At 43.9% G+C, this 27,500-nt stretch overlaps 2 protein-coding genes across 2 annotated transcripts in view; both read left to right on the top strand.

The window, feature by feature from the left end:
- Window positions 1-3,185: 3,185 nt before the first annotated feature.
- On the top strand, window positions 3,186-9,641 carry LOC138071980 (allergen Bos d 2-like). The gene is made up of 6 exons (XM_068963337.1): window positions 3,186-3,266; window positions 3,797-3,936; window positions 4,125-4,195; window positions 5,711-5,818; window positions 6,804-6,905; window positions 9,499-9,641. Exons 1-6 carry the CDS (start codon window positions 3,186-3,188, stop codon window positions 9,639-9,641), a joined length of 645 nt encoding a protein of 214 aa, XP_068819438.1.
- Window positions 9,642-12,921: 3,280 nt separating this feature from the next.
- The window catches only part of LOC138071979 (allergen Bos d 2-like), a 124,761-nt gene continuing 110,182 nt past the window's right edge, over window positions 12,922-27,500 (top strand). Inside the window, exons 1-5 of the mRNA XM_068963336.1 lie at window positions 12,922-13,002; window positions 13,547-13,686; window positions 13,885-13,955; window positions 15,262-15,369; window positions 17,536-17,637. Coding sequence (XP_068819437.1) covers window positions 12,922-13,002; window positions 13,547-13,686; window positions 13,885-13,955; window positions 15,262-15,369; window positions 17,536-17,637 — 502 coding nt within the window. The remainder of the gene's footprint in view (window positions 13,003-13,546; window positions 13,687-13,884; window positions 13,956-15,261; window positions 15,370-17,535; window positions 17,638-27,500) is intronic.

The raw sequence follows: 27,500 nt of genomic DNA, 5'->3' as shown, positions 1-27,500 counted from the left end.
GCTGCACTGACTGTAGCTTATAACCGAAAGGCAAAAGTACATTGGAGAGACGAATTTGGGAGGCATTCTTGAGTGGGGCAGAAGATGAAAATTTTCTCCTGTTGAAAATTTTTCATTAAATTTAAATAAAATATATAAAGAAAGCATGGTGATGATGGTTTAGTCACTAAGTCATGTCCAACCCTTGTGAACCCAGGGACTGTAGCCCGCTAGGCTCCTGTGTCTATGAGATTCTCCAGGCAAGAACACTGAAGTTGGCTGCTATTTCCTTCTCCAGGGGATCTTCCCAACTCAAGGATGGAATCTGCACTCATCTCTTGCATTGGCAGGTGGGTTCTTTAGCACTAGCACTGCCTGGGAAGCCCAAAGAAGCATAGGAAGTTTATGCATATATATATACATTAGTTCAGTTCAGTCATTCAGTCATATCCGACTCTTTGCAGCACCATGGACTGCAACTAGCTAGGTTTCCCAGTCATTCATCATCTTCCCAAGTTTGCTCAAACTCATGTCCATTGGGTTGGTGATGCCATCCTCTGTCATCCCCTTCTCGCCCACCTTCAATCTTTCCCAGCATCAGGGTCTTTTCCGATGAATCAGTTCTTCACATCAGGTGGCCAAATTATTAGAGGTTCACCCTCAACATCAGTATTTCCAATGCATATTCAGGACTAATTTCCCTTAGGTTTGACTGGCTGGATCCCCTTGCAGGCTGAGGGACTCTCAAGAGTCTTCTCCAACACCACAGGTCAAAAGCATCAATTCTTCAGCACTCAGCCATCTCTATGGTCCAACTCTCATATCCATACATGACCACTGGAAAAACGATAGCTCTTAGTAGATGGACCTTTGTTGGCAAAGTAATGTCTCTGCTTTTCAATATGCTGTCTAGGTTGGTCATAGCTTTTTCTTCCAAAGAGCAAGTGTCTTTTAATTTCATGGCTTCAGTCACCATCTACAGTGATTTTGGAGCTCAAGAAAATAAAGTCTCTCACTGTTTCCATTGTTTCCCCTCTATTTACCATGATGTGATGGGACCAGATGCTGTGATCTAAGTTTTTGGAAGGTTGAGTTTTAAGACAGCTTCTTCACTCTCCTCTTTAGCCTTCATCAACAGGCTCTTTAGTTCTTCACTTTCTGCCATAACAGTGGTGTCATCTGCATATCTGAGGTTATTGATATTTCTCCTGGCAATCTTGATTACAGCTTGTGCTTCTTCCAGCCCAGCATTCCTCATGATGTACTCTGCATATCAGTTAAATCAGCAGGGTGACAATATACAGCCTTGACGTACTCCTTCTCCAACTTGAAACCAGTCCATTGTTCTATGTCCTGTCCTAACTGTTGCTTCTTGACCTGCATACAGATTTCTCTGGAGGCACGTAAGGTGGTCTGGTACTCCCATCTCTTGAAGAATTTTCCACATTTTGTTATGATCCACATAGTCAAAGTCTGGCATAGTCAATAATGCAGAAGTAGATGGACTTACCTGTAGCTCAAACAGTAAAGAACCTTCCTATGATGCAGGAGACCAGAGATCAATCCCTGAGTTGGGAAGTTCCTCTGGAAAAGGTAATGGCAATCCACTCCAGTATTCTTGTCCAGAGAAATCCATGGACAGAGAAGCCTGGCTGGTTACAGTCTGTGGGGTCACAAAGAGTCAGACACGACTGAGCGACTAACACACAGACAGATGCTTTTCTGGATCTCTCTTGCTTTTTGGATGATCCAATGGATGTTGGCAATTTGATTTCTTGTTCCTCTGCCTTTTCTAAATTCAGCTTGAACATCTATATATGTATACACACACAGATGTATCTGTGTATGCTGCCAAGTTGCTTCAATCATGTCCGACTCTGTGCGACCCCAGAGATGGCAGCCCACCAGGCTCCCTCGTCCCTGGGATTCTCCAGGCAAGCACACTGGAGTGGGTTGCCATTTCCTTCTCCCATGCATGAAAGTGAAAAGTGAAAGTCAAGTCGCTCAGTCATGTCGGACTCCTAGCGACCCCATGGACTGCAGCCTACCAGGCTCCTCCATCCATGGGATTTTCCAGGCAAGAGTACTGGAGTGGGGTGCCATTGCCTTCTCCAGCATCTGTGTATATCCATACAGAAATCAGTGGAATACTTGCCAACCATAAATATGTGAAGTTTAGAGCAGTGTGGATGGACCTTAGGGTATTATGCTAAGTGAAAGCAGTCAGATGGAGAAAGACAAATACTGTATGATATCATGGCAAATGGCTGTGACAGTTCATGACTCTATGAATGATAACATGCTAAGTTTTTTATAAACCTACAGAAAAATAAGATGAAGAAAAAATAAAAGAATGGAGAGACAAAGTGTTGCATCCCACTTATATGTGCAAAATAAAAAATAAAACAAATTCCAGAATATAACCAAAAAAAAAAAAGATACAGAGAAGAAACTAGTCGCGACCAGTGGGGTGAAGGAAAGTGGTTGGTTCAGACAGGAGGAGTGGAATAAGAGGTACAAACTACTATGTTAAAATGAATAATGTATAAATATATACTGTACTACATAGGCAATAAAAAAGCCTCCAAAAAAAAAAAAAAGCCTTCAAAAGGAGCAATTAAATTATGAATACCTATATGGTACACCTGTAACAAAAAATATTGTACATTAACTTTATTTCAATTTCAATATAAAAAATGCAGACACCCTCTGAGGAAGGCCCTGAGAACTGATTCCTGGTAGAGACAACTCATATTTATCTTCTTAAACTGGACAGTGCCATCTGTACTTGTAGAAAATAAGCTTAAACAGACTCCTTCAATGTGAAAGAAATAACACAGAGGTTGAGGATATGTGGCTTGGACGCTTGGAGGATGGAAAAAAATGTAAATATCACTGTCCTGGAAATACCTCAAGTGTCCTGTGATTTCTTATTTACAGCGAAGACTTAATGTCCAGGTCCACTGCAGCTTGTCTAAAAATAAATAGCTTTATAAGATCCACAGAAAACCACGAAAAAAGCTCAGCTTCCATCCAGGATGTGGGAAGATGACATCTATGTAACCACATGGTGTGATTGACCACTGTTTGATCATTATGTATTCTGCCAAGAGACGTATCCTATAAAAAGTGCAACCAATTGACAACCTCTCCAACAGCTGGGAAGCTCTCAGCTTCCCTAGGAGAAGGGCCACGAGAATCCCAAGATGAAGGTCGTGTTCCTGACTCTCCTTTGTGGTCTGGTTGGTGCTGCCCAGGAAACTCCAGCTGAGATAGACCCCTCAAAGGTACGCAGAATGAGGTGATCTCCTAAAAGGTCTTGCTTGTTTGAGTGTGTGTGTGTGTGTCTGTGTGCATGTGTGTGTGTGTGTGTGTTTGTTTTTGTGTACATGTAAGAGATTAGCTCATTTATATGTAGGATCAGATTGTATACATACCGGGGTCCATGTAACTACCTGAGAAAAATACAACCGTTTGTCTATCCGGTCTTTTATTTTTTCTTCATCGTATTAGTCTATAGGCTAAAAAAATAAAAATAAAAAAAAAAGGAAACAATTTATCATGCTATCATTCAGAGAGTCATAACCAATCATGACATGTTTTATTTCAAAAAAACCCCCTGAATTCTACACTTTCTGGTCGAACAGGAATCATGAATTCATGTCATGTTATTCAACAAGGTAAGGGGTAGAACTCTGCTTAATAAGGTTGAATTTACGTCTCTTCTGTGTGAAAGGCAGAAGCAAAGGTTGTGCTGTGTACTGGTGAGTAACCAAAAGAGATATTGACTGATGCTTATGGAGGCCTTCCTTCTTAGATTCCAGGAGAGTGGCGTACCATTTACGCAGCTGCAGATAACAAGGACAAGATTGTGGAAGGGGGCCCACTGAGGAATTACTATCGTCGGATTGAATGCACCGATGACTCTGAATATCTCTCCATTACATTTTATCTCAAGTAAGCACAATCTTCCTTAATGGAAAGCAAGGAGACTGCTGACTTTGGAGACAGGGTCTGGGCTCCAATGTGCAGTGAAAGGTGTGAGTCATGGCTGTGAAGCTGAGGGTGCGAACTCTATTCAAGGGTGTCCTCAAGCGCTGGGAAATGGATGGTGAGAAGGAACGTCTTGTCTGTTGGTTTTTCAGGGACGATGGCACATGTCTGTTGCTCACAGAAGTGGCAAAGAGGAAAGAAGGATATGTGTACGTCATAGAATGTGAGTATTCCAGCTTTTCCAATGGGCTGTCTTCCCAAAACCATGCAACATGTTCAGCTGGATAGCCTCGGTTCCATCAAAGAAAACTAGATGTCTGGATGGGTGGACTGCTTCCACTACTCATTACCAATGCAATCTTGGAAAAGCCATTTAATTTTTCAGGAATCAATTCTGTTCCACAACACCAGCATGAGGTCCAAGGGTGGAATGTGGCCACTGATGGTCTCTGAGAAAAAGTCCCAGAATGGTGACTATACATGTTCCCTGGGCGTGGTGAAGGGCGTAAGGTTATGTATATATTACTATTTTAAGATTATAAAGACTCTTTCCAGGTTGTTTTTACCTCTTATTTCATCTACATGATCAAATTTGCTTAAAGTGAAGAAATTTCTTAAATATTAACTTTCTTTATTAGTAAGTGTAGTAAGTAGAACATGATTAATTTAAAGCCCCGAAATGAGAACAGCTAAAATAAGACCTCTGCAATGCAGGAGACCCAGGTTTTATTCCTGGGTTTGGAAATACCCTGGAGAAAAAAGTGACTACCTACTCCAGTATTCTTGCCTGGAGAATCCCATGGACAGGGGAGTCTGATGGGTGACAGGCCGAGGTTCACACATGTCAGACACGACTGAGTGATTTTCACTTCACTTCAAAACAAGAGCAAAAATTTCAAAGAATGTTTACATATATTGAAAGCGAGTTTAGCATAGACTTCTATCTCCACAGTTTGAAATAACAAGAAATATTTCTCAAATATAATATCAATGCATAAGCTGAAAGGGGCACTAACAGATTTCTATCTCTGTATTTGAAAATAACAGGAAATGATCCTCAAGTATTACTATCAACACTGTAACATTACATTAAGTGATCCAATGTCCACGGGTTTCATTTTCATTGACAACGTATACAATAGAGCACTCTGATCTTGGTCTGATGCAACTATTTTAATTTGAACTGTGGACATGCAGCCACAGGGTCTGATCTGCAATCGTTCAAGAGTATGTATGTCCAACATTAGACAGTAGACTAACGTATACCTCTTTTGTTACCTCTTATGCTAGGAAATAACTCTGGATATGTAGTAACTCTCATTTTACTAAGATTCATCTAATTTTTTAGAATTGCTTTCTAACCATGATGGTACTTGGAAATTGGGTCACAAAATTCCTGAAAGTGTAACAGTCAGCTCTTGTGAGCGGGTATGAGATGGCTGAGGTTCAACTATAGTTGCAAACAAGCAACTTTGCTATCGTCCACAGAGTACTCAGTTTAGAAGACTGAAATTCTTGATGATCTTCAGGAGAGGGGGCTGTGGAGAGAGCTTTCCTACTTCACTAACTCTCTTAAAGATTCTAACAATACACCACTAGAAATGTCTTTGAGACAAAGTTTACCACCAGAGGGAAAACAGACGATAGAGAGCGTGAGAAGAATAATACATGTTCAACTGAAAAGGAAAGAAGTTCATCATACGGAGGTTTGAATTTTTTTTTTTTTTTTCTGTCACAGTTGACGGTACCAATACTTTGGAAGTGATTCATGTGTCAGAAAACATGCTGGTAACTTATGTTGAAAATTATGATGGGGAGAGGATCACAAAAATGACTGAAGGTCTTGGTAAGTACTGGAGCTTATGTAGATGAGCTCCTATGATCAGTACTTTTACACTAAGGAGAGAGGTACACACACCTTACGATAGGGCTTCAGGTGGCTCAGCTGGGAAAGAACCCACATCCAATGTGGGAGAGCTGGGATTGATCCCTGGGTAGGGAAGATTCCATGGAGGAGGGCATAACAACCCACTCCAGTATTCTCGCCTGGAAAATCCCCATGGGCAGAGGAGCCTGGCGGGCTAGAGTCCATGTGGTAACAAACAGCTTACAGGATATGACCCAGAACAGTATCTATTGTCCTTGGAGAGGAACTACAGGTGATTGCCTTTGCTTCGTGACTACATTATTCTTCCTTGGTCTCTTTTGACTGTTTCCCTTTGCTTTCCCGCATTCTCATTTCTCTGATTAAACTTATCCTTTGACTTAAATATTTCGCAGACAAAAGGCAGGCCAAAAAACAGGGTGCGTGGGGCAAGGAACACAAGGTTCTGTTCCATCTCACTAGGATTAGTGTGGTTTCGGAACTTCCCCATCATTCCCACGCCCATTCATTTCACAAGGGTTTATGAAAACGGCAGGGATGGACTTCTAGAATGTCAACAGAGTGGACAGGAAGAGATGGAGTTGGGAGAAATTCCGAGGCTCAGACCCGCCATGACCTTCTGTGATGTCCCATGAAAGACTGCATCTCACGGGGGGCTGCCTAAGGTCTCGGCTGGATGATTAGCAGTTCAATGACTAGTTCTCTGAACTGGAAGGGGATAACGTGTTAACCGTGTGGACTCTACCCCCACGGACACATCTGAAGACCTGTGTGCACTCGGGCACCTCTGTAAATAACTACCTGGAAAGCAGGGTTTAGGTGATGGTGGAGGGCAGTGGTGTTGCTGAGACTTACCCATCACTACAGGGAGGGGCCAGGTGACTCTCTACAACCCATAACGGATTCTAACACACACCTCTTCTGCCCTGTCTGCTATGAAATCCAGCCAAAGGAACCAGTTTCACTCAAGAAGAACTTCAGAAGTATCAGCAGCTGAACAGTGAAAGGGGGGTTCCAAATGAAAATATAGAACATGTCATCGAAACAGGTAAAGCCCCAGAGGATGACAGGTTTCCAAAATGAAAACACTTTACTAGAACATCCCATTCAAATTACCTATCGGCAGAGATATCTTGAATAAGAGCTGTTTTGAAATAGAGGCATGTCAATAGTCATTTTCCCTCTTATTCATTCTCTTTCACAGACAATTGTCCTCCATAACAACAGTGAAGAGCGGTTGGGTAAGTAGAAATATGATGCTTACAACATATGTTTTTTTTCTCAGTAGCTTAACACTTTGGGGGAAGGGGGTTTTACCGCTTTAAGGATGGGGTACATACACAATGGAATACTACTCAGCCAACAAAAAGAATGAAAAATACCATTTGCAGCAACCTGGATGGAGTTAGAGATGATGTTACTAAGTAAAGTAACTCAGAAAGAGAAAGGCAAATATCATATGCCATCACTTCCACGTGGAATCTAAAGTAGCATTCAAATGAACCAATAAAGAACGGAGGTAGAATGAAACACAGATAATATGAATGATGACCAAAGGGGAAGCAGGCAGGTGGGAAATTCCGAGTTTCAGATGAGCAGATAGACACTAAAATATATAAAATAAATGACAAAGACCAACTGGAGAGAACAGGAACCTATACTGAGTGTCTTCTAATAAATTTAAGAAGAAGAATGAAAAAAGGTATACATTTCCCTACACATATATGTAAGTGAGGGCTTCCCAGGTGACTCCGAGTTCCAGAATCTGCCTGCCAATGCAGGAGACACAGGAAATGTGAATCTATCCCTGCGTCAGGAAGGTCCTTCGAATAGGAAATGGCACCCCCACGCCAGTATCCTTGCCTGGAAATTCCAACGGACACAGGAATCTGGGAAGCTACAGTGCGTACTGTCACAGTAGCAACAACATGCCGAGAAAGCAGCAGCAAACGTATAAATGTGTCACTTTGCTCTGTACCTGAATCTAATGCAACATTGAACATCGACTACATTTCAATAAAAATTAACTTAAAAAAAGATCGGGATGACCAAACCCTTCACCTTGCCAAGTGTCAAAGGGTTGGGCTTCCTTAGTCTTTGGATGAGAATATCTTAAACACTGACGTTGGTGTAGAATCCACTGTGAGATGCCTTGAGGACAACGGAGGTGGTGTGAAGGCCTGAGCTGGGAGTGATGATGATCGCTGGGGAGTCCCGCTGTGAATGAATGGGCTCGCAGCCACAACACATGCGTGATGATAAATGATATTACAGAAGGTGTAAGCGGCACAGGGCACACAGCATATACTCTCCTACATCTCAAAGAGCTGTGAACATGTAACTTAGTGTCTCTCGATATCAGACCTCATACCAGACTGCTCACAGCTAGTTTCACCACATGGTAATTCCATGGAACCTCCAGGGGTACACACACAGAGGAACTTCTGTGAAATGGGTCTTGTAGGAAAATTTCCCCACGACTTCCATCAGCAACTGCTTCTATCATGCTTCAGACAATATCATAGTAGTGCTAATCAGGCCAACAATGTTTTACTTTTTTTCATGTTAAAAGAGAAAAAAAGAATGAAGCAAGAATAGAGCAGCATCAAAGCACTAAGGTATCCCAATCATCCATATGAAGACCGTAGACCTTTTCCTCGAAATCATCATTTATTCTCTCCCAGGAAATCATGACCCTGAACCCACGGCTGTCCAACTGTGAATGTCCTCTGCTTTTGCTAATGTTACTGGATTCCTGAACTGATCAATAAATTGATTAAAGCACATACGTGTAGTGAACAAAGTTTCTATATTTGCAAAGACTCGACACATGTAAATTCAACTGCGTGGAAAATCGAGTGTACAACGAAGGTGGAAATAACTCTGTTTAGGATGCATGGTGTGAATTCTGCAAGTGTTTCTGTGAGATGAGAGAAAAAGCCACAGAAGGTAGTTTTGTATGCTGAAATGAGGTTCTGATCAGTTGTCACATGAGAAATGGGATTGGTTTTCAGGTACCTTATTCTGAGCTGTCCTAAGTGGAACCTGAAAACAACTCAACGATGGTGTCAAGCAGTGTTCATCTGCTGTGGGGTTGCAGGAGGTGGTAAAGATGTTTCAGAATGAAGTCTTACATGGCTTCCAGGGGGCGCAGTGGTAAAAAATACACCTACTGATTCAGGGGATGGAAGAGATGCAGGTTCGATCCCTGGGTCAAGAAGACGCCCTGGAGAAGGTAATGGAACCCCACTCCAGTATTCTTGCCTGGAGAATCCATGAACAGAGGAATCTGGCAGGCTACGGTCCAAGGAGTCGCTAGAGTCAGGCATGATTTATGAACTGAGCGCACACACACACACACACACACAAAACAAAAGTGAACAGTGTTTACTAAAGAAAGGGCAGTGATGGTGTTTACAAAGCACAGGGTCTGTGATGTCTGACTAGAGGGGGGGCTACTCTCCTTCTCAAACCCCAGAAGCAGACACTTTGATGCTGATGCAATGCGGGTGCAGAGTTACCTAAAGCTCTGCAGAGAAGTTGCTCATCAGATATTTCTCAAAGTAATAGTCATTGATTGGTGCCAACCGATGGGCCAAAGAAGCATCATGGGTGTCCCGTAGGTCATGCCACTTGACCAGACAAGGCACCAGGAAAAATGTGTAAGGGAGGTGAAAAAGATGAGGCCATCCTAGACCACTCTGGAGACCTCTGGTTGATTCATGAGGAGGTGGAAGGCTGGGTGCACCTGAACGGCTATGAAGTGAGAGGCAAGACAGAGTAGGGCACTGGGCCTGGACCCTGCCAGGGCTCACTGTAAGCTGCATGCTGTCTGAATGCATGTTACAAGCACACACTGATGTCCAAGGTCAAGATACTGGTGTCCGTTGACTCGGGTTGTTGACGGAAAATGAAACAATGGCGGTTGACGAATAAGCTATACTCCCTGCATGAATCACTGCCTTGTGTGCTGAAGGGGCTGGCATGGCTCAGTGAAGCTATGGGCCATTTTGTGTAGGGCCACCCAAGACAGAACGGGTCATAGTGAAGAGTTCTGACAGAAGGCGACCCGCTGGAGGGGGGCAGTGGCCAACCACTGCAGTATTCTCGCTGTGGGAACCCCATGAACTGTACAAAGTGGCAAACAGATATGGCACTGAAAGATGAGCCCTCCCCCCCAGGTTGGAAGGTGTCCAGTATTGCTCCTGGGGCAGCGTGGAGGACAGCTACTAATAGCCCCGGGAAGAATGAAGCTATGCTCACTTAGGTCTGACCCAAGGAAGCGACCTTAAACAAGAATTAAAACGGAGAAAGGACAAACGGAGCAGAGGGACTTCCCCAGGGGTCCAGTGGTTCAGATTCCACCTGCCAATGCAGGGGACACACACTGAATCCATATCCTGGAAGATCCCACGTGTGTATGATAGCAAAGACCACGCACTACACAAACTCCACTTGTGCTCCAGAGCTTGAACAAGAGAACCATCACAACGACAAGCCCTCACTCCATCACTAGCGAAAGGCAGAACACAGCAAGCAAGACCCAGTGTGCGTTGTAAAATTTAAAATGAAAACAAACCCTTAGCAGAAGTTATAAGAAGTATGACCACTGAGATACCCCACTAAAATACTTTTTAAAAATTCTCAGGGAAACAGTTAATGTGTGAATAATGAAAACATTAGGAACCAGGCAGGAAATAGGAACCGTTAAAAAAAATTTATCTGAAAAATTATTTTCAAGTATCTCTATCCAACTGACAAGATATCAAATCCTGGGGAAGAGGGATCTCTATCACAAGTGTATTAACTTTAATCAGTGTGGATATACCAACTCTTAGAAGTTTGCAGGAAGATCAGGAACAGGAAGGTAAAATCACAGAAAAACCATCACTAGTGATTTACATAAGACATGTTAACTAACACATCTGTTACTCATTTTACCCCGTGTGTGTGTGTGTGTGTGTGTGTGTGTGTGCGTGTGTGTGTGTGTGTGTGTGTGTGTGTGCATGATAAAAACACTTAAAAGTTCTGCTCTAAGCCACTAACAGGTATATGTGCAGTCCTATTTGTCATAGTCACCATTGAGTTCAGTCCATTACATATTTCTTTAAATCACAGGAGCTCTTTAGCTAGTTATAAACAGGAAAAAATATAACAAAAGAAAAAAAAAAAAAACCTGAAGTAGAACTTAAGTCAATTAAACCCTTATGTGTGAAACTGAGTATTTGCTTATGTTGAGAACTCTGAAGCTACCATTTATTCAAGGATTATTTCTTTTGGCTCCAAAATGTAGCAAAACTAATGTCTTGCTCTTTCAGACACGCTTTGTGAAAATCAACAGAAACATGTACTGCTCTAATGATCCGTAATGGATGAAAATTCTATTTTCACAAGATGTGAACCGTGAATGCTTTGCTTTTGACACAAACTTGTTGAAGGCCACTCGTGTGATCTTCATGTTCTAACTGTCTTTTTAACACTGCCCCAAAAAGAGAACCAAGAATGGAGAAACACAAACCAGAACACAACCAACTCTGCTCGTGGGGAAGGGACAGGAATATAGAGACAAATAGATTTTGGATACAGTTACAAAGGAAATTCAGAAGAGAACAATAATCTTATAAGGAAAACTGTTGGAGAAAATGAGAATTCATGTGACCAAAAAAAAAAATCATAATAACTTCAACTCTTTCATTGCTCCACGTTTTACAACTAACACAGAGAGATTCATAGACGTGTATTTAAGACCCAAAGCAAGAAAGACTCTAGAGTTAAAACACAGGTGATCAAAGATTAGGCGGTTACTGATTAAAATATACACCAAGCAGGATCCCACACTGGGAACAGAATGTTAATAACCAAGCGTCAATCAAAATATTTACATCTTTGAGGGACAACCTCAAGGAAACACAAGTGAAGCCAGTGACAGGGGGAAAATATTCGCACATCTCCTTCTGAAAAGAGACTCATATCCAGAAAAGGTAAAAACCTACAGACTTCATGAAAAACAAATAATTCACACAGTAATGAACAAACCGACTTGCAGAGATGCCTGACAAAGGGAATAAACAGATGGCAACCACCCCACTTTATTCACTGAGGAAATGGAAAATACTCCTGAAACTGTATACACTAACACACTCATTACAGTCTCTGACATGAAAACAGCTGACCATACTGAGTCCTGGCAAGGATGGAGCAATGGAAATTCTCATCTCCTGTTGGTAGGGATCGAAAATCAGAGCCACAGAGATCCAGCAGCTCAACCCCTAAGTCTCTACCCAGGAGATAAGATGGCTCACTTCCTTACAAGATCGTGTCTATGAACGTGTATCCATCAACACCGGAATGGATAAAAGTGGGACATATCCTCATGGTACTATGCAGGGGCAGTGGGGAAGGAGTCTACAAAAATACATAGATGTTTATTCAAATGAATATGCTGAGGGAAAGAAGTCAGTAACACACAGACAAGGAGTGCAATAAGAGGTCAGTTCAGTTCAGTTCAGTCGCTCAGTCATGTCCAACTCTTAATAACATACAAAGATTATTTGAAAAATAAAGACTGGAAAAACATAGGGAATAAAAAAAGGCAATATTTTATAACTCTAAAGGTAGAAATGAAATTATGAATACCTATGTGCTACACTTGTAGCAAAAAAATATTGTACATCAGCTATAGTGCAATTTCAATATTAAAAATACATATATTGACCCCTCTGACGAATCCCCTGGGAACTGATTCCTGGTAGAGATACCACCTATTTATCTTCTTAAACCGAAGGTGCCAACATTCGTTTTAGAAAATAAGCTTAAACAGACCTCTTCAATGTGAAAGAAACAACAGAGGAGTTGTATAAGAAGCACAGAATGCCAAAATGCTCGGCTGCCAACCAGGATGTCCGAAGATTATGCTTAGGTCACTGTGATGGTGTGATTAACCACTGTTTGATCAATATGTATTCCGCCAAGGGACGAATCCTATAAAAAGTGGGACCAGTGCACATTCTCTCCAGTAACTGGGGTGCCCTCAGATTCTGTAGAAGGACGTCGAGAGTCACAACATGAACGTTCTGTTGCTGAGTCTCGTCCTTGTCCTGGTTTGTGCCGCCCAGGAAACTCCAGCTGAGACAGACCCCTCAAAGGTACCCAGCATGAGCTGATCTGCTAGGAGGTCTTGCTTGCTTGATCATGTGTGTGTGTGTGCATGTGTGTGTGAGAGGCTGTGTGTGCATCTGACAGAGATGATTCTGTGTATATGTATGACCAGATTGTATACCTTCTGTGGTCGACATATCTACATGAACATAATATTGCCCTCTGTTTCTCTGTTCTTGGTTATTTTTCATTTATCTTATTCATCTGTAGGCAAAACAAACAAACCAAAAGCCTAACAAGCTAACGTTCAGAAAGATATGAACTGTCACGGTCTTTACTGGCATGCTTTTAGCTATTTCAAAACACTCTGAACTGTCTGCAAAACTTTCTGAGTTCTACGCTTTGTGCTCCAATAGGAAAGATGATTTCCTGTCATGTTGTTCTGCAAGGTAGAGGGAGGGACTTCTCTTTGCTTTAATAAGATTCAATTTGCTTCTCTTCTGTGGTAAATGCAGAAGCATAGTAGTGCTGTATATTGGTGAGTAACCAGAAAAGAGATTGACTGGTGTTTATGAGAAACTTCCTTCTTAGGTTACAGGCGAGTGGCGCACCATTTATTCGGCCGCGGATAACAAGGAGAAGATTGTGGAAGGGGGCCCGCTGAGGTGTTACAATCGCAAGATCAAATGTATTGATGACTGCGAACACCTCTTCATTTCATTTTACGTCAAGTAAGCACAGTCCTCCTCAACTGAAAGCCAGCAGTCTGTTGACTTCTGACATGGGGTCCAGGCTCCAATGTGCAGTGAGAGGTGTGAGGCATGGTGGTGAAGTTGGGTGTGCGAACTCTATTCCCAGAAGGGTGTCCTCCTCAAGCCCTGGGGAGTGAACAGGTGGGAAGGAATTGTCTTGTTTGCTGTGTTTTTCAGACTTGACGGGAGATGCCAGTTTTTCTCAGGAGTGCTAGAGAGACAAGAAGGAGGTGTTTACTTCATAGAATGTGAGTATTCCAGCTCCTCGGATGGGTGGTCTTCCCCAAACCATGGAGCGTGTTCAGATGAATAGTCTGTGTTTCATCCAAAACAACTAGATATCTCGATGGGTGGACTATTTCCTGTACTTGATACCAATGCAACCTTGGAAAAGCCATTTAACTTTTCAGCAATCAATTCTGTCCCACAATGAGGTCCAAGGTAGGAATGTGGCCACTGATGGTCTCTGAGAAAAAGCCCCAGAACATGGACTCCTCATGTTCCTCGGGCATGGAGAAGTGTGATCACCTACTTAGGATAATAACGACGCTTTCACAATTTTTTCTTTTACTTGACCTACATGGTTAAATTTGTTTTGACTAAAGAAATTCTTTAAATATTAAAAGTTTTTCGTTAACAGGTTTAGTAAGTAGAACACGATTAACTTAAAGTCCAAATATGGAAACAGTTAAAATAACAGCCAAAATTTCAAACTCATTTTTTACATAATTTGAAAGGGACTTTAGCATAGACTTCTATCTCTATAGCTTAAAATAAGGAGAAATTATTCTCAAATATGAATATTAATACATAATTTGAAAGGGGAATTAACATAGATTTCTATCTGTAATTAAAATAAGAGGACATAAATCTCAAATATTAATATCAGTACTGTAATGGTCTACTCAGTGATCAAATGTCTGTATGTTTCATTTTTATGGGAAAAAAATGTACAACAGAGAACTCTAATCTTGGTCTTATGTATTTATTTTAATTTCAACTGTGGACACAGAGCCACAGGATAAAATCTGCAAGCATTTCACATTATATATGCCCAACATTTTGCGATAGACTAATCTGTACCTCTTTTATCACCGCTTGTCCTAGGAAATAACTCTGGATGATGGACTGACATTTATTTTAATATCATTCATTTAAATTTTTGAATTCCTTTCTAACCATGATTGTACTTGCAAACTGGGTTACAAAATTCTTGAAAATTTAACAGTCAGCTCTTGTGAGGTCCTATGAGATGGCTGAGGTTCAACACCTCCTAGAGTCGCAATAGACAACTTTTTATCATTCAAAGACTGCTCAATCTAGAAGATTGGAAGTCTTCATCTTCAGGAGAAGAGGGGGTGGGGTGAAGAAAGCGTTCCTAGTTCACTAGCTGTCTTAACTAGTTCTAACAATGCATCACTAGAAATCTCAGTGAGATACAGTTCACCATCCAAGGCAAGACTCACGATAGCATGTGAAGAATAAGTCAGGCTCAAATGAAAAGAAAAGAAGTTAATCATATTGAGGTTTGATTTTTTTTTTCCTCTGCCACAGTCGCAGGTGCAAATTATTTGCAAATCATTCATGTATCAGACAACATCCTGGTATTTTATTTCAAAAATGATGATGGAGAGAAGATCACAAACGTAACTGAAGGTTGCGGTACGTACCATAGCTTCCCCAATACAAACTAGATGCGTTCACATGATCAGTATTTTTACAGAAAGGAGAGAGGTACACACATAACTTACATTAGGGCTTGACCTGTGGCTCAGATGGGAAAGAAATGACCTGCAGTGTGGGAGACCTGGGCTTGATCCCTGGGTTGGGAAGATCCCCTGGAGGAGGGAATAGCAATGCACTCCAGTATTCTTGCCTGGAGAATCCCACAGACAGAGGAGCCTGGTGGTCTATACTCCATGGGGTCACAAAGAGTCAGACACGACTGAGTGACTGAGCACAGCACCTTATATGAAGCGCATTCAAACAGATGTGTGTTCACATGGCGAATTCAGACTTCATGTGACCTGAGTCGGGAATACAGAAAGTCTGTCTGCTAGAAAACTGTGGAAAAGTATCCACTGGGGGATTCTATCAGATGGCTCTTTTAAAAATGAGATACAGTTATTCCAGAGATCCAAGGAAACATTTCAGGATGCTCCATGAGTTTATTGCCAAGTATCATACAGAGTTGCTGGGTCCTGACGCCAAAGTGAACCAAGGTATAAACCTGAGTTTAGAAACTCACAGGTCCCCGGCCATGACTGCATTCATCTCCACGACAAATGCTTTCTCCTTGGTCACAGTCATGAAAGTACTGCCTGAACCTGAACCCAGTGCTCTGCAGATACCACCGGACCACATTGAAGACTGCAGAGGCAGTGTGGTCTGGAATGGCAGTCATTCTGCCATCTGCCCAATCCCCTGGGTTCACTCCCACACCCCTTTATCCCCTCTGATATTATATCCTCATCGGGGATGGGTGAGGGTTGTGTCTGTTCTTTGAGGATGACAAAGTGTGAGTTTTTGTCCTCAGTAGCATGTGTGACGTTGTCACCAAATGTGGGATCTTGCTGCCTGCCCTTCAAAAGGCAACCAAGAGCCCAGCTTCTTAGAAAGAAAAGTCTGCTCTCATTCAGATGCAGACACCTACAGGGAGAGTGGACTTCTGTCCAAAGGCTGACTGCCCCAGCCCACAACTGGCAAACAGAGGGACAAGCGCTCTTATAGACAGAGGGAGAGGGCTCCTTGCAAAAACAGAGGTCAGCTCCAACAGTCATTTTGAAATTGGTCATCAGTGGTCTGACCAGCATCATCGTGACTGTTTTAGGCACAGTGAATCGACAGTTCCAGGGTCCCTGTATTCCCATCTCCTTGAAACCAGTTCTCTGAATCGTGGCAGCTTATGTCACAGCTACAGTCTAGTCATCCTGTAGTTAACTTGTCCACCAGGGTGGGGTTTCAGCGTCTATAAGACAGCGCATAGGATATGACCCAGAACAGTATCTATTGCTCTTGGGGAGGAACTACAGATCTTTGTCTATGCTTCATGACTACACTATTATTGTTTCATCTCCTTTGACAGTTTTCCTTTGCTATATGACATTTGCAATCCTCTGATAAACTTACACTTGGACTAAAATCGTTCACAGACAAAAAGCAGGCAGAAAATATCAGGTATGGGGCATTGAACATAAGGTGATCCACCATCTCAGTGGGGTCAGAGCACTTTTGAAAATTCCAAATCATCCCCCGCCCATTCATTCCATGCTGCTGCTGCTGCTAAGTTGCCTCAGTCGTGTCCGACTCTGTGCAACCCCATGGATGGCAGCCCACCAGGCTCCTCTGTCCCTGGGATTCTCCAGGCAAGAAGACTGGAGTGAGTTGCCGTTTCCTTCTCCATTTCATGAGGGTTCGTGAAAACCCCAGGGATGGAATTCTAGGATGTAGACAAAGTGGACAGGAAGCGTTACAGTCTGAGAGTTGAGTCTCAGACTTGCCACGACCTTCCCCACTGTACCATGAAAACCTGCATCTCCCTGTGATGCTTAAGCTCACAGCTGAATGACCTGGAGCTCACGCAGTAGTTGCAAGAACTGGAACGTGGTAACATGGTAACTATGTGGACTCTACCCCCATGGACCCCTGTGAAGACCTGTGTGCACACACGGGCACGTCTGTAGAAAAATACCTGGGTTTAAGTGATGGTGGAGGCCAGCGGTGTTGGTGAGACTTACTGATCACTACAGGTAGGAGCCAGGTGACTCTCTACAACCCATAACAGATTCTAATACACACCTCTTCTGCCTTGTCTGCTATGAAATCCAGCCAAAGGAACCAGTTTCACTCAAGAAGAATTTCAGAAGTATCAGCAGCTGAACACTGAGAGAGGGATTCCAAATGAAAATATAGAACATGTCATCGAAACAGGTAAAGCCCCAGAAGATGACAGGTTTCCAAAATGAAAACATGTCACTAGAACATCCAATTCAAAATTGCCATTGACACAGATATCTTTGTACAAAGCTGTTATGAAATAATCCTTGGAAACAGAGGCATATCAATGGTCATTATTCCCCTTATTCATTCTCTTTCACAGACGACTGTCCTCCATAAGAACAGAGAACATCAGCGGGGTGAGTAGAGACGTAACACTTCTGACACTGAGGTTTTTCTCCGTAGGTTCGCTCTTTGGGGGAGGTGCAAGTTTTTAACTGTTTTAAGAATGGGATACATACACAATGGAATATTACTCAGCCATGAAAAAGAACGAAACGATGCCATTTGCAGCAACATGGATGGGCCCAGAGATGATCTTACTAAGTGAACTAAGTCAGACAGAGAAAGGCAAATATCATATGCCGTCACTTCCACGTGGAATCGTAAAAATGTGATGCAAATGAACCATTCATAAAACAGAAACAGACTCTCAAACACAGACAAAATTAATGATCACCAAAGGGGAAGCAGGCAAGGGGTAAATTAGGAGTTTGAGATGAGCAGATACACAGTAAAACTTATCAAATAAATGACAAAGGCATAGTGGATAACACAGAGAACTATATGCAATGTCTTGTAATAACTTTCAAAAGAAGAATCTAAAAGGTATACATTTACCTGCTGCTGCTAAGTCGCTTCAGTTGAGTCCGACTCTTTGTGACCCCATAGACGACAGCCCACCAGGATCCCCCATCCCTGGGATGCTCCAGGCAAGAACACGGGACTGGGTTGCCATTTCCTTCTCCAATGCATGAGAGTGAAAAGTGAAAGTGAAGTCGCTCAGTCCTGTCCGATTCTTAGCGACTCCATGGACTGCAGCCCACCAGGTTCCTCCGTCCATGGGATTTTCCAGGCAAGAGTACTGGAGTGGGGTGCCACTGCCTTCTTCGAAATACATTTACCTACATATATGTATAACTGAGGCTTTGGAGGTGACTCAGTGGTCAAGAATCTGCCTGCCTGCCAATGAGGAGACACAGGAGACGTGGCTTCTGTCCATGAGTTAGAAAGATCCCTTGCAGTAGAAAATGGTAACCCACTCCAGTATTCTTGCCTGGAAAATCCAATGGACAGAGGAGTCTGGCAAGCTATAGGCCATAGGATGCAAACAGTGGGACATGAGTTCGCAACTAAACAACCACAAATGTACAAACAAATCACTTGCTGTACAGCTGAAAGTAACACAACACTGCAAATCTAGGACATTTCAATAAAAACTGATTTACAGAAAGAATAAGAGAAGAAAACAGTCCACCTTGCTGGACAGCAAAGGCTCGGGCTTCCATAAGTGGTTGGATTTAAATGTCCAAACACAACACTGGTGTAGACTCCACGGTGAGATGCTCTGAGGACAGAGGAGGAGGCGGTGTGAAGCCCCGAGCTGTGAGACGTGATGACCCCCCGGTGAATCCCACTGGGAATGAAGGACCTTGCAGCCGCAACACATCCATGATGATAAAGGAGACTGCAGACGATGTAAGCCGCACGGGTGACACAGTATATCGTCTCCTACATCTCAGGCCTCTGAATATGTAACCTAGCGACTCTCAGCAGATGCGCTGATGCAGGACTGCATATCGCTAGTTTCACCAGGTGGTAATGCTATGCAAGCCCACAGGGACACACACAAGGACTTCTGTGAAAAGGGTCTTATAGGATAATCCCACACGGCCACACTCACAGAAGGACTTCTGTGAAAGGTGCAGGGAAAATTCTCCCCTGGGTCCACCATCCACGGCTTCTCTCTTCTCCTTTATGCTATCACCAACATCATGTTAATCCTAATCAGCTCAACAACGTGCTACTTTTTTTTTCATGTTTCAAGCAGAAAACTAAGTTAAGAATATGACCAGCGTCACAGCACTAATCATCTGTATCAAGATAATAGACCTTTTCCTTGAAACTGTCATTTCGTCTCTCCCAGGAAGTCACGACCCGCGACTTGCCTACTACGAGTCCCCTGTGCTCTTGTTGATGTTACTGGATTCCTAAAGTGATCAATAAACTGATTAATGCACATACATGTCAGTGAGGGTGTGTGCCATACGTCTAACGCACAAAACATGTAAATCCAACCAGGTAGAAATCGAGGGCACAATGAAGCAGGTGATAACCCTGTTTAGGACGCATGGTGTGAATCCTGAAACTGTCTTGGTGAGAAGAGAGAATAAACCACAGACGGTAGTTTTACAGTGCTTCCCCTGGATTGCAATGGGAACAACATGCAATAACAATATACAGTGTCCACAAGTGAACCTATTTGACAAAAGAGAAATAGAGTCTCGCAGACATAGAGATCAGACTTGTGGGTGCCAAGAGGCAGGGAAGGGATGGCGTGGGAGTTTGACATTAGCGGATGGAAACTTTTATATGCAGGATGGACAAACAATAAGGTCCTACTGTAAAGGACGGGACTATATCCAGTCTCCTGAAATAAACCACACGGGGAAAGAATATCAGAAAAAGAATATCTGTATGTGTAAAACTGAATCACTAGTCTGCACAGTTCAGTCGCTCAGTCGTGTCTTACTCTTTGCGACCCCATGGACTGCAGCAAGCCAGGCCTCCCTGTCCATCACCAACTCCCAGAGTTTACTCAAACTCATGTCCATTGAGTCAGTGATGCCATCCAACCATCTCATCCTCTGTCGTCCCCTTCTCCTCCTGCCTTCAATCTTTCCCAGCATCAGGGTCTTTCCTAATAAGTCGGCTCTTTGTATAAGGTGGCCAAAGTACTGGAGCTTCAGCTTCAGCATCAGTCCTTCAAATGAACACTCAGGACTGATCTCCTTTAGGATGGACTGGTTGGATCTCCTTGCAGTTCAAGGGACTCTCAAGAGTCTTCTCCAACACCACAGTTAAGCATCAATTCTTCGGCGCTCAGCTGTCTTTATAGTTCAACTCTCACATCCATACATGACCATTGGAAAAACCATAGCCTTGACTAGACAGACCTTTGTTGGCAAAGTAATATCTCTGCTTTTCAATATGCTGTCTAGGTTGGTCATAACTTTTCTTCCAAGAAGCAAGCATCTTTTAATTTCATGGCTGCAGTCACCATCTGCAGTGATTTTGTAGCCCCCAAAAATAATGTCTGTCACTGTTTCTACTGTTTCCCATCTATTTGCCGTGAAGTGATGAGACCAGATGCCATGATCTTAGTTTTCTGAATGTTGAGCTTTAAGCCAACTTTTTCATTCTCCACTTTCACTTTCATCAAGAAGCTCTTTAGTTCTTCTTCACTTTCTGCCATAAGGGTGGTGTCATCTGCATATCTGAGGTTATTGATATTCTCCCGGCAATCTTGATTCCAGCTGGTGCTTCTTCCAGTCCAGCATTTCTCATGATGTACTCTGCATATAAGTTAAATAAGCAGGGTGACAATATACAGCCTTGACGTACTTCTTTCCCAACTTGGAACCAGTCTGTTGTTCCATGTTCAGTTCTAACTGTTGCTTCTTGACCTGCCTACAGATTTCTCAGGAGGCTGGTCAGGTGGTCTGGTATTCCCATCTCTTTCAGAATTTTCCACAGTTTATTGTGACCCACACAGTCAAAGGCTTTGTCATAGTCAATAAAGCAGAAATAGATGTTTTTCTGGAACTCTCTTGCTTTTTCTATGATCCAGTGGATATTGGCAATTTGATCTCTGGTTCCTCTGCCTTTTCTAAAACCAGCTTGAACATCTGGAAGTTCACGGTTCATGTACTGTTGAAGCCTGGCTTGGAGAATTTTGAGCATCACTTTGCTAGTGTGTGAGATGAGCACAGTTATGCGGTAGTTTGAGCATTTTCTGGAATTGCCTTTCTTAAGGATTGGAATGAAAACTGTCTTTTTCCATTCCTGTGGCCACTGCTGAGTTTTCCAAATTTGCTGGCATATTGAGTGCAGCACTTTCACAGCATCATCTTTTAAGATTTGAAATAGGTCAACTGGGATTCCATCACCTCCACTAGCTCAGTCTTCCTCCCTCAACTCGTGATCTCCTGGTAAACACCGCAGTCAGCCTAACCCCACAGCAAGTCAGTACAATTGGATGCCTTGGGTCCCTTTACCAGGTCAGACCCCCGACCTCCACCCTTGGTGAGAATGGGATGTGCTGTCAGGCATGCCGAGACAGAAGGAAAAGCCATGTTCACGGTTTATAGTGAGCAGGACACAGAGAAGGACCTGGCCTTTCTGCATTCAGAGCCAGGGCCCTGGAATGGGGGTTCTGAAGAGTTGTTCCAAGCAGGCCTGGAAGGATCCAGGGTGTCTGCATGTCATGCTCCTATGAGTCATCAGCTGCTTGCTTCTCTGTGACGCACGTGGCTGGGTCCCCAAACAGATGCCTGGAGCGGGGCGCCTGAACCCCACAGAACAAGCCACCATCCCTGAATGCACACAGCTCATTCTTAAAGCCATCCCTGGGTCTCTCTGGTGGCTTTGTGGTTAAGAATCCACCTGCCAACCACAACGATCTAAACTAGGTACTTGATGAAGTCAATTGCTGTTTTCTTTTAAAAATGTAGAGAGAACGCCATTATTATTATTTGGCAACTACGTATCAGAATACTCCCATGACAAAAAAAGTACTAAATTTAAAGGACATTTGTAAAACTCTATCATGTAAATGAATAGATGTTGTCTATAAATACCAAGATTTTTTGCAAATAAACATTAGAACCTAGAAAGTGTGTTTGGAATAATGAGCAATATATCCATCAAATGTGTATGCTGCTGCTGCTATGTTGCATCAGTCGTGTCCGACTCTGTGAGACCCCATAGACCTCAGCCCACCAGGCTCCCCCGTCCCTGGGATTCTCCAGGCAAGAACACTGGAGTGGGCTGCCATTTCCTTCTCCAATACACGAAAGTGAAAAGTGAAAGGGAAGTTGCTCAGTCGAGTCCGACTCTTCGTGACCCCATAGACTGCAGCCTACCAGGCTCCTCCATCCATGGGATTTTCTAGGCAAGAGTACTGGAGTGGGGTGCCATCACCTTCTGCATCAAATGTGTATAAACATATACAAATATGTATAAACATTAGTGACATCAACTCAGTGGACACGATTTTGAGTAAAGTCTGGGAGTTGTTGATGTACAGGGAAGCCTGGTGTGCTGCAGTCCATGGGGTCGCAAAGAGTCAGACAGGACTGAACAACTGAACTGACTGGTGACGTATTCAAACAGATGGATCTAAACGTAAACGTAACTTGCACTAAGCTATCAAATACATAAATGTTGCCTGATTTTCTCTTTAGCTTCACTAACTTCATTAAAACCATCAATAATAAATGGTATGCTGTTTAAAAAAAAAGGTAAAAATAAAAAAAGAATCTGCCTGCCCATGCAGGAGACACGGGGCTGCTCCACAAAGATCCCACATATCGAGTGGAGAAAAACTAAGCCTGGGACCCACAAGTGTTGAGTCCATGCTGGACGACAAGACAAGCCACCACAATGAGAATCCCCTGTTCCCTGCAAGGAAGAAAAGCTTCCACTCGACATGACTACAGAAAGCCCACACAAAAGCAACAGAAGAGCCAGAAAAGCCAAAAATAAATTAAAAAAAAAATTTTTTTATTAAAAAGGGCTGGCTCCTGCTGGCTTCCCGAACAGGTCACTGAACCAAGTTCTTCTAGCCGGACGCCCAGCAAATGCAGACGCCCAGCATGGTGGAAGGAGAGGGCGTCCAGCTGGCACCAGGTGAGGCGATGGGAGGACCCGGCCGCCAGTCTGCCTCCAGGGAAGGCTGTGGTGGAGGGTGGATGGTAGGAGATGAAGCTGCAGGCCCGGTGGTGACCATGCAGCCAGGCCAGAGAGACAGGAGCGATGCGGACAAAGCCTGCCCGAGGTCCTTCTATGCAAACGGGACCGTGCCCCCAGACCCCTGTGATCACAAGGGTACCCCACACACACACACACACACACTGTTGGGCAGGCCCAATAGAGATGGCACAGTGAGGCCAGGGGCACACAGGAGATGCGGACAGGGCCTGCTCTCGGTCCTTCTGTGCAGACAGGACTGTGCCCCCGGCCCTCCGCGATCACGAGGGTACCCCACACGTGCACGTACAGGCGCACAGGCCTGAGGAGGGGCACATGGTGCCAGCCAGTCGCTTAGTTCAACCAAGCGTAGCTGAGACTCCAGGTTCCTGGAGAGAAAGACTGCAGCCAACCACGCAGGCTTGCAGGCTGCCTGCTGGCTGGAAGACTGGTAACTCTCTGTAGGTCTTTGGTTAAAGAGTAAAGCTTTCAAAGCAATATATATATATATATATATATATATATATATATATATATATATATAGAGAGAGAGAGAGAGAGAGAGAGAGAGAGAAATACTCCTGAAGCCGGTGAGCATGTAGCCCAGTGCTGTGCAGCAAGAGAAGACACAGCGAAACCTTCCACCCCAAGGAAAAGTAGCCCCGGCTCCCTGCAAATCAAGGAAGCCTGTGTGCCCCAAGAAAGATCCAGTCGAGTCAAAAATAAAAATAATTAAAATGTAAAAGCACGGTCTAGAGTGCAGCTCAGACAGCACTCTGCCGGTAATGCAGGAGACTCAGGTTCGATCCGTGGGTGGGGAAGATTCCCTGCAGAAGGAAATGGCCACTCACTCCAGTATTCTTGCCTGGAAAATGCCATGGATAGAGGATTCTGGCAGGCTACATGGGGTTTCCGCAAGAGTTGGATACAACCTTACACAAAAGTAAGGATGCAACTTTGTATGCTTGTGCAAGGATTCAACCTTACACAGAAGGATACAACCTTACACACACACACAGCAAGAGTTGGATCCATGCAATTCATGAGGTGGCAAGAGTTGGGTATAACCTTACAGAAAAACAACATAATAACTAGGCCAGAGATGATAAATAAATACTTGCAGGACACAACAATGAGAATGTGCTTACTGCCTCTGAACTGTACAGTTAAATATGGTTAAAATAATATGTTTTATTATTATATGACTTTTACCTTATTTCCCTCTCCAGGGGATCTTCCTGACCCAGGAATCGAACCTGAGTCTCCTGGATTGCTGCAGGCAGATGCTTTACCATCTGAGCCACCAGGGAAGCCTTTTACCACAGTTAAATATAGTTAAAGTAATATGTTTTATTATTATATGAATTTTACTTCATTTCCCTCTCCAGGGGATCTTCCCTACCCAGGAATCGAACCCGAGTCTCCTGGATTGCTGCAGGCAGATGCTTTACTGTCTGAGCCACCAGGGAAGCCCTTTACCACAGGTAAATATGGTTAGAATAATATGTTTTATTATTATGTGACTTTTACCACAATAAAAACAAACCAAAAATTCAGGGTAGCGGTTAATCACGGATTAACCCACGATTGCAGCGTGATTGCTACAGTAGAGACCCCAGGGCTGCTTATTGTTCAGTCGCTCATTCTGTTTGATTCTTTATGACCCCTCCACTAGGCTCCTCTGGGAGAAGGAAATGGCAACCCCCTCCAGTATTCTTGCCGGGACAATCCCATGGACAGAGGAGCCTGGCGGGCTTCACTCCATGGAGGTCACACGAGTGGGACTTAGGGACGGTAAGTAACCCGCTTGCAATTCGGGAGACCTGGGTTCCATCCCTGGGGTTGGGAAGATCCCCTGGAAAAGGGAATGGCTACCCACTCCAGTATTCTTGCCTGGAGAATCCATGTGGATGGTGGTACCTGGTGGGCTGCACTCCAGGGTTCTCGGAGAGTCAGATACAACTGAGTGACAAAGCACAGCCTCCTCTGTCCATGGGATTCTCCAGGCAAAAACACTGGAGTGGGTTGCCAGCTCCTCCTCCAGGGGATCTTCCCAACCCAGGGATGAAAACTCGGTCTGCTGCATCAGCAGGGGTTTCTTTACTACCGTATATATTTTATTTTCCAGCACCAACTTCTCTGATGCCAGAAAAGACATGTGAAAAGACAGCAGCTGTTCCCCTTCCCTGTGTCTTTCCTTACAGACCCTTCAGGGTTCTTAAAAGGGAGCCTGTTTAGTGGTCATGCCCTGCAGGGGAGGATGAAAACCAGTTCAGCCACTCTGACAAGTTCCTTCCCGCTTCCCCGACATCTATGGCAATCTCTCCGCAGTTTCCCCCCTAGATATTTATGTAAGATGATAGAGCCCGGTCCCCATGAAAGTCAACTAACTGCCTGCTGCTTCCTCCTCAAGAACCCCAAACTGGAAGTACTCTCTTTTTGCCCACAGCACAGACAAGGGATCAAACAAACAAACAAAAAAAGATGGGGTATTCACACATGGATTCTAATCAGAAATGAAGTGGAACAACCCACCAACGTGGCAGCTTCGTGATGCAACCCAAAGTGGGGTCTGGCTGCTCCCTGCTCCGAAGCCAGTGATAAGACCAGGTTGCTGGAAAGGAAAGTTTATTTTGAAAGCCGGCAGCAAGGGAGAGGGGGAGACCGAACTCCTGTCCAAAGGCTGACACCCTGCCCGCCCCCTCCCTCCAGCTGACAGTCAGGAGATAAGAGCTTTTACAGACAGAGGGAGGCTGCTCCACGCACATACAAACAGCAGGCACCTCTCACAGTCAGCTTGAAACTGATCACCGGTTGTCTGCTAAATGTCATCTTAACTATCTCAGGTGCAGTTAACCTTGAGTTCCAGAGTTGCTCCGTTCCCATTTCTCGAGGCCAGGTCTTGGAACTGTCTCAGCCCACGACCTGGCTACAGTCTGGTCATCGAAACCTCTCCACCTGGTGAGGGTTTCGGTAGCTATAAGACAGCCCACAGAATACGGCTCAGAGTATTGCCTGCACCCCTTGAGGAGGAACCGAAGGTCCTTGACTTTGCTTAATGACCAAACTATTATTATTTAGTCTGGCTGGACCATCCTTAGGGGAATTAAATAAATAGTCTTGTTGGGGCTTCAGAGGCAAAGCAGAGCGGGCCTCTGACCTTGCTTCTAACCGCCTGGATGCTGCCTGCTGTGAGTGTGAGGCTTGCAACACCATAGACAGAGATGGGGGAGGAATCTTGAAACTTGCGGAGCACCTGGAAGGGTCCTGGGCAACCAAGCCCCAGGCTTATCTACGTGCCAAGTTTTGCAAGACAAATATGGAACCAGAGCTGCTATGTGCCCACAGATTGAGGATACCAGCGTGGCTCTGTTTGTGTGCGGCTGTGTTTGTGTGTGTGTGTGTCTATGAGTGTGTGGGTTTGTATGTCTGTGTATGCATCTATGTGTGTGTGTCTGTCTGTGTGTGTGTCTCTGCATTTCCCTGTATGTCTGTGTGTCTGTATCTACATGTTATTTCTGTGTGTGTGTCTCTTTGTGTGTCTGTGTGTGTGCGTGTGCGCACACATGCCATTTTTCTTGGTCCTGGACTGAAAATCACGAGGGCAGCTCTGTAGTTAATGGGAAGAGGTCACTGAGAGATTGCACACAGACACCACACGCGCTACACTTTACAGACGTTTCTCCAATAACTTGATGAGCGAAGGGGTGACTTTTCTCAAACACAGAAGGCTTCAGAGTTTCCATAACTCGCTCATAAGGCCAGCAGGGAGTGGGGGTGTGGTCAGAAGACGGGAGGTGTATGAATCGCTGAGTCAGGGAGACAGCTGCTACCATTTAATTCTTGAGAAAACATTACCAGGCAGTAAACACCACACCACGGTTCCCCACACACTACATTCTTAGCAGACCATGCTTCTGGAAAAGAGGACCCGTTTCTGCCTTTAATATTGTGCAGCGAAAGATAAATTTGCACAAAGATTTGCAAAACTTTTTAAACTCTGGAAGGTACACTAATTAGCTGAAATTCAAAATAGTTTGAATTCC

This window comes from Capricornis sumatraensis, chromosome X (genome assembly GCF_032405125.1).
Source record: "Capricornis sumatraensis isolate serow.1 chromosome X, serow.2, whole genome shotgun sequence".
NCBI lineage: Eukaryota > Metazoa > Chordata > Mammalia > Artiodactyla > Bovidae > Capricornis > Capricornis sumatraensis.
This window is presented reverse-complemented; position numbering and strand designations above follow the sequence as displayed.

Coding starts and splice junctions, on each gene's coding strand:
- LOC138071980 (XM_068963337.1), top strand. CDS start 3,186: ATGAAGGTCGTGTTCCTGACTCTCCTTTGTGGTCTGGTTGGTGCTGCC. Junction 3,267..3,796: donor CTGAGATAGACCCCTCAAAG/GTACGCAGAATG, acceptor CTTCCTTCTTAG/ATTCCAGGAGAGTGGCGTAC. Junction 3,937..4,124: donor TCCATTACATTTTATCTCAA/GTAAGCACAATC, acceptor TTGGTTTTTCAG/GGACGATGGCACATGTCTGT.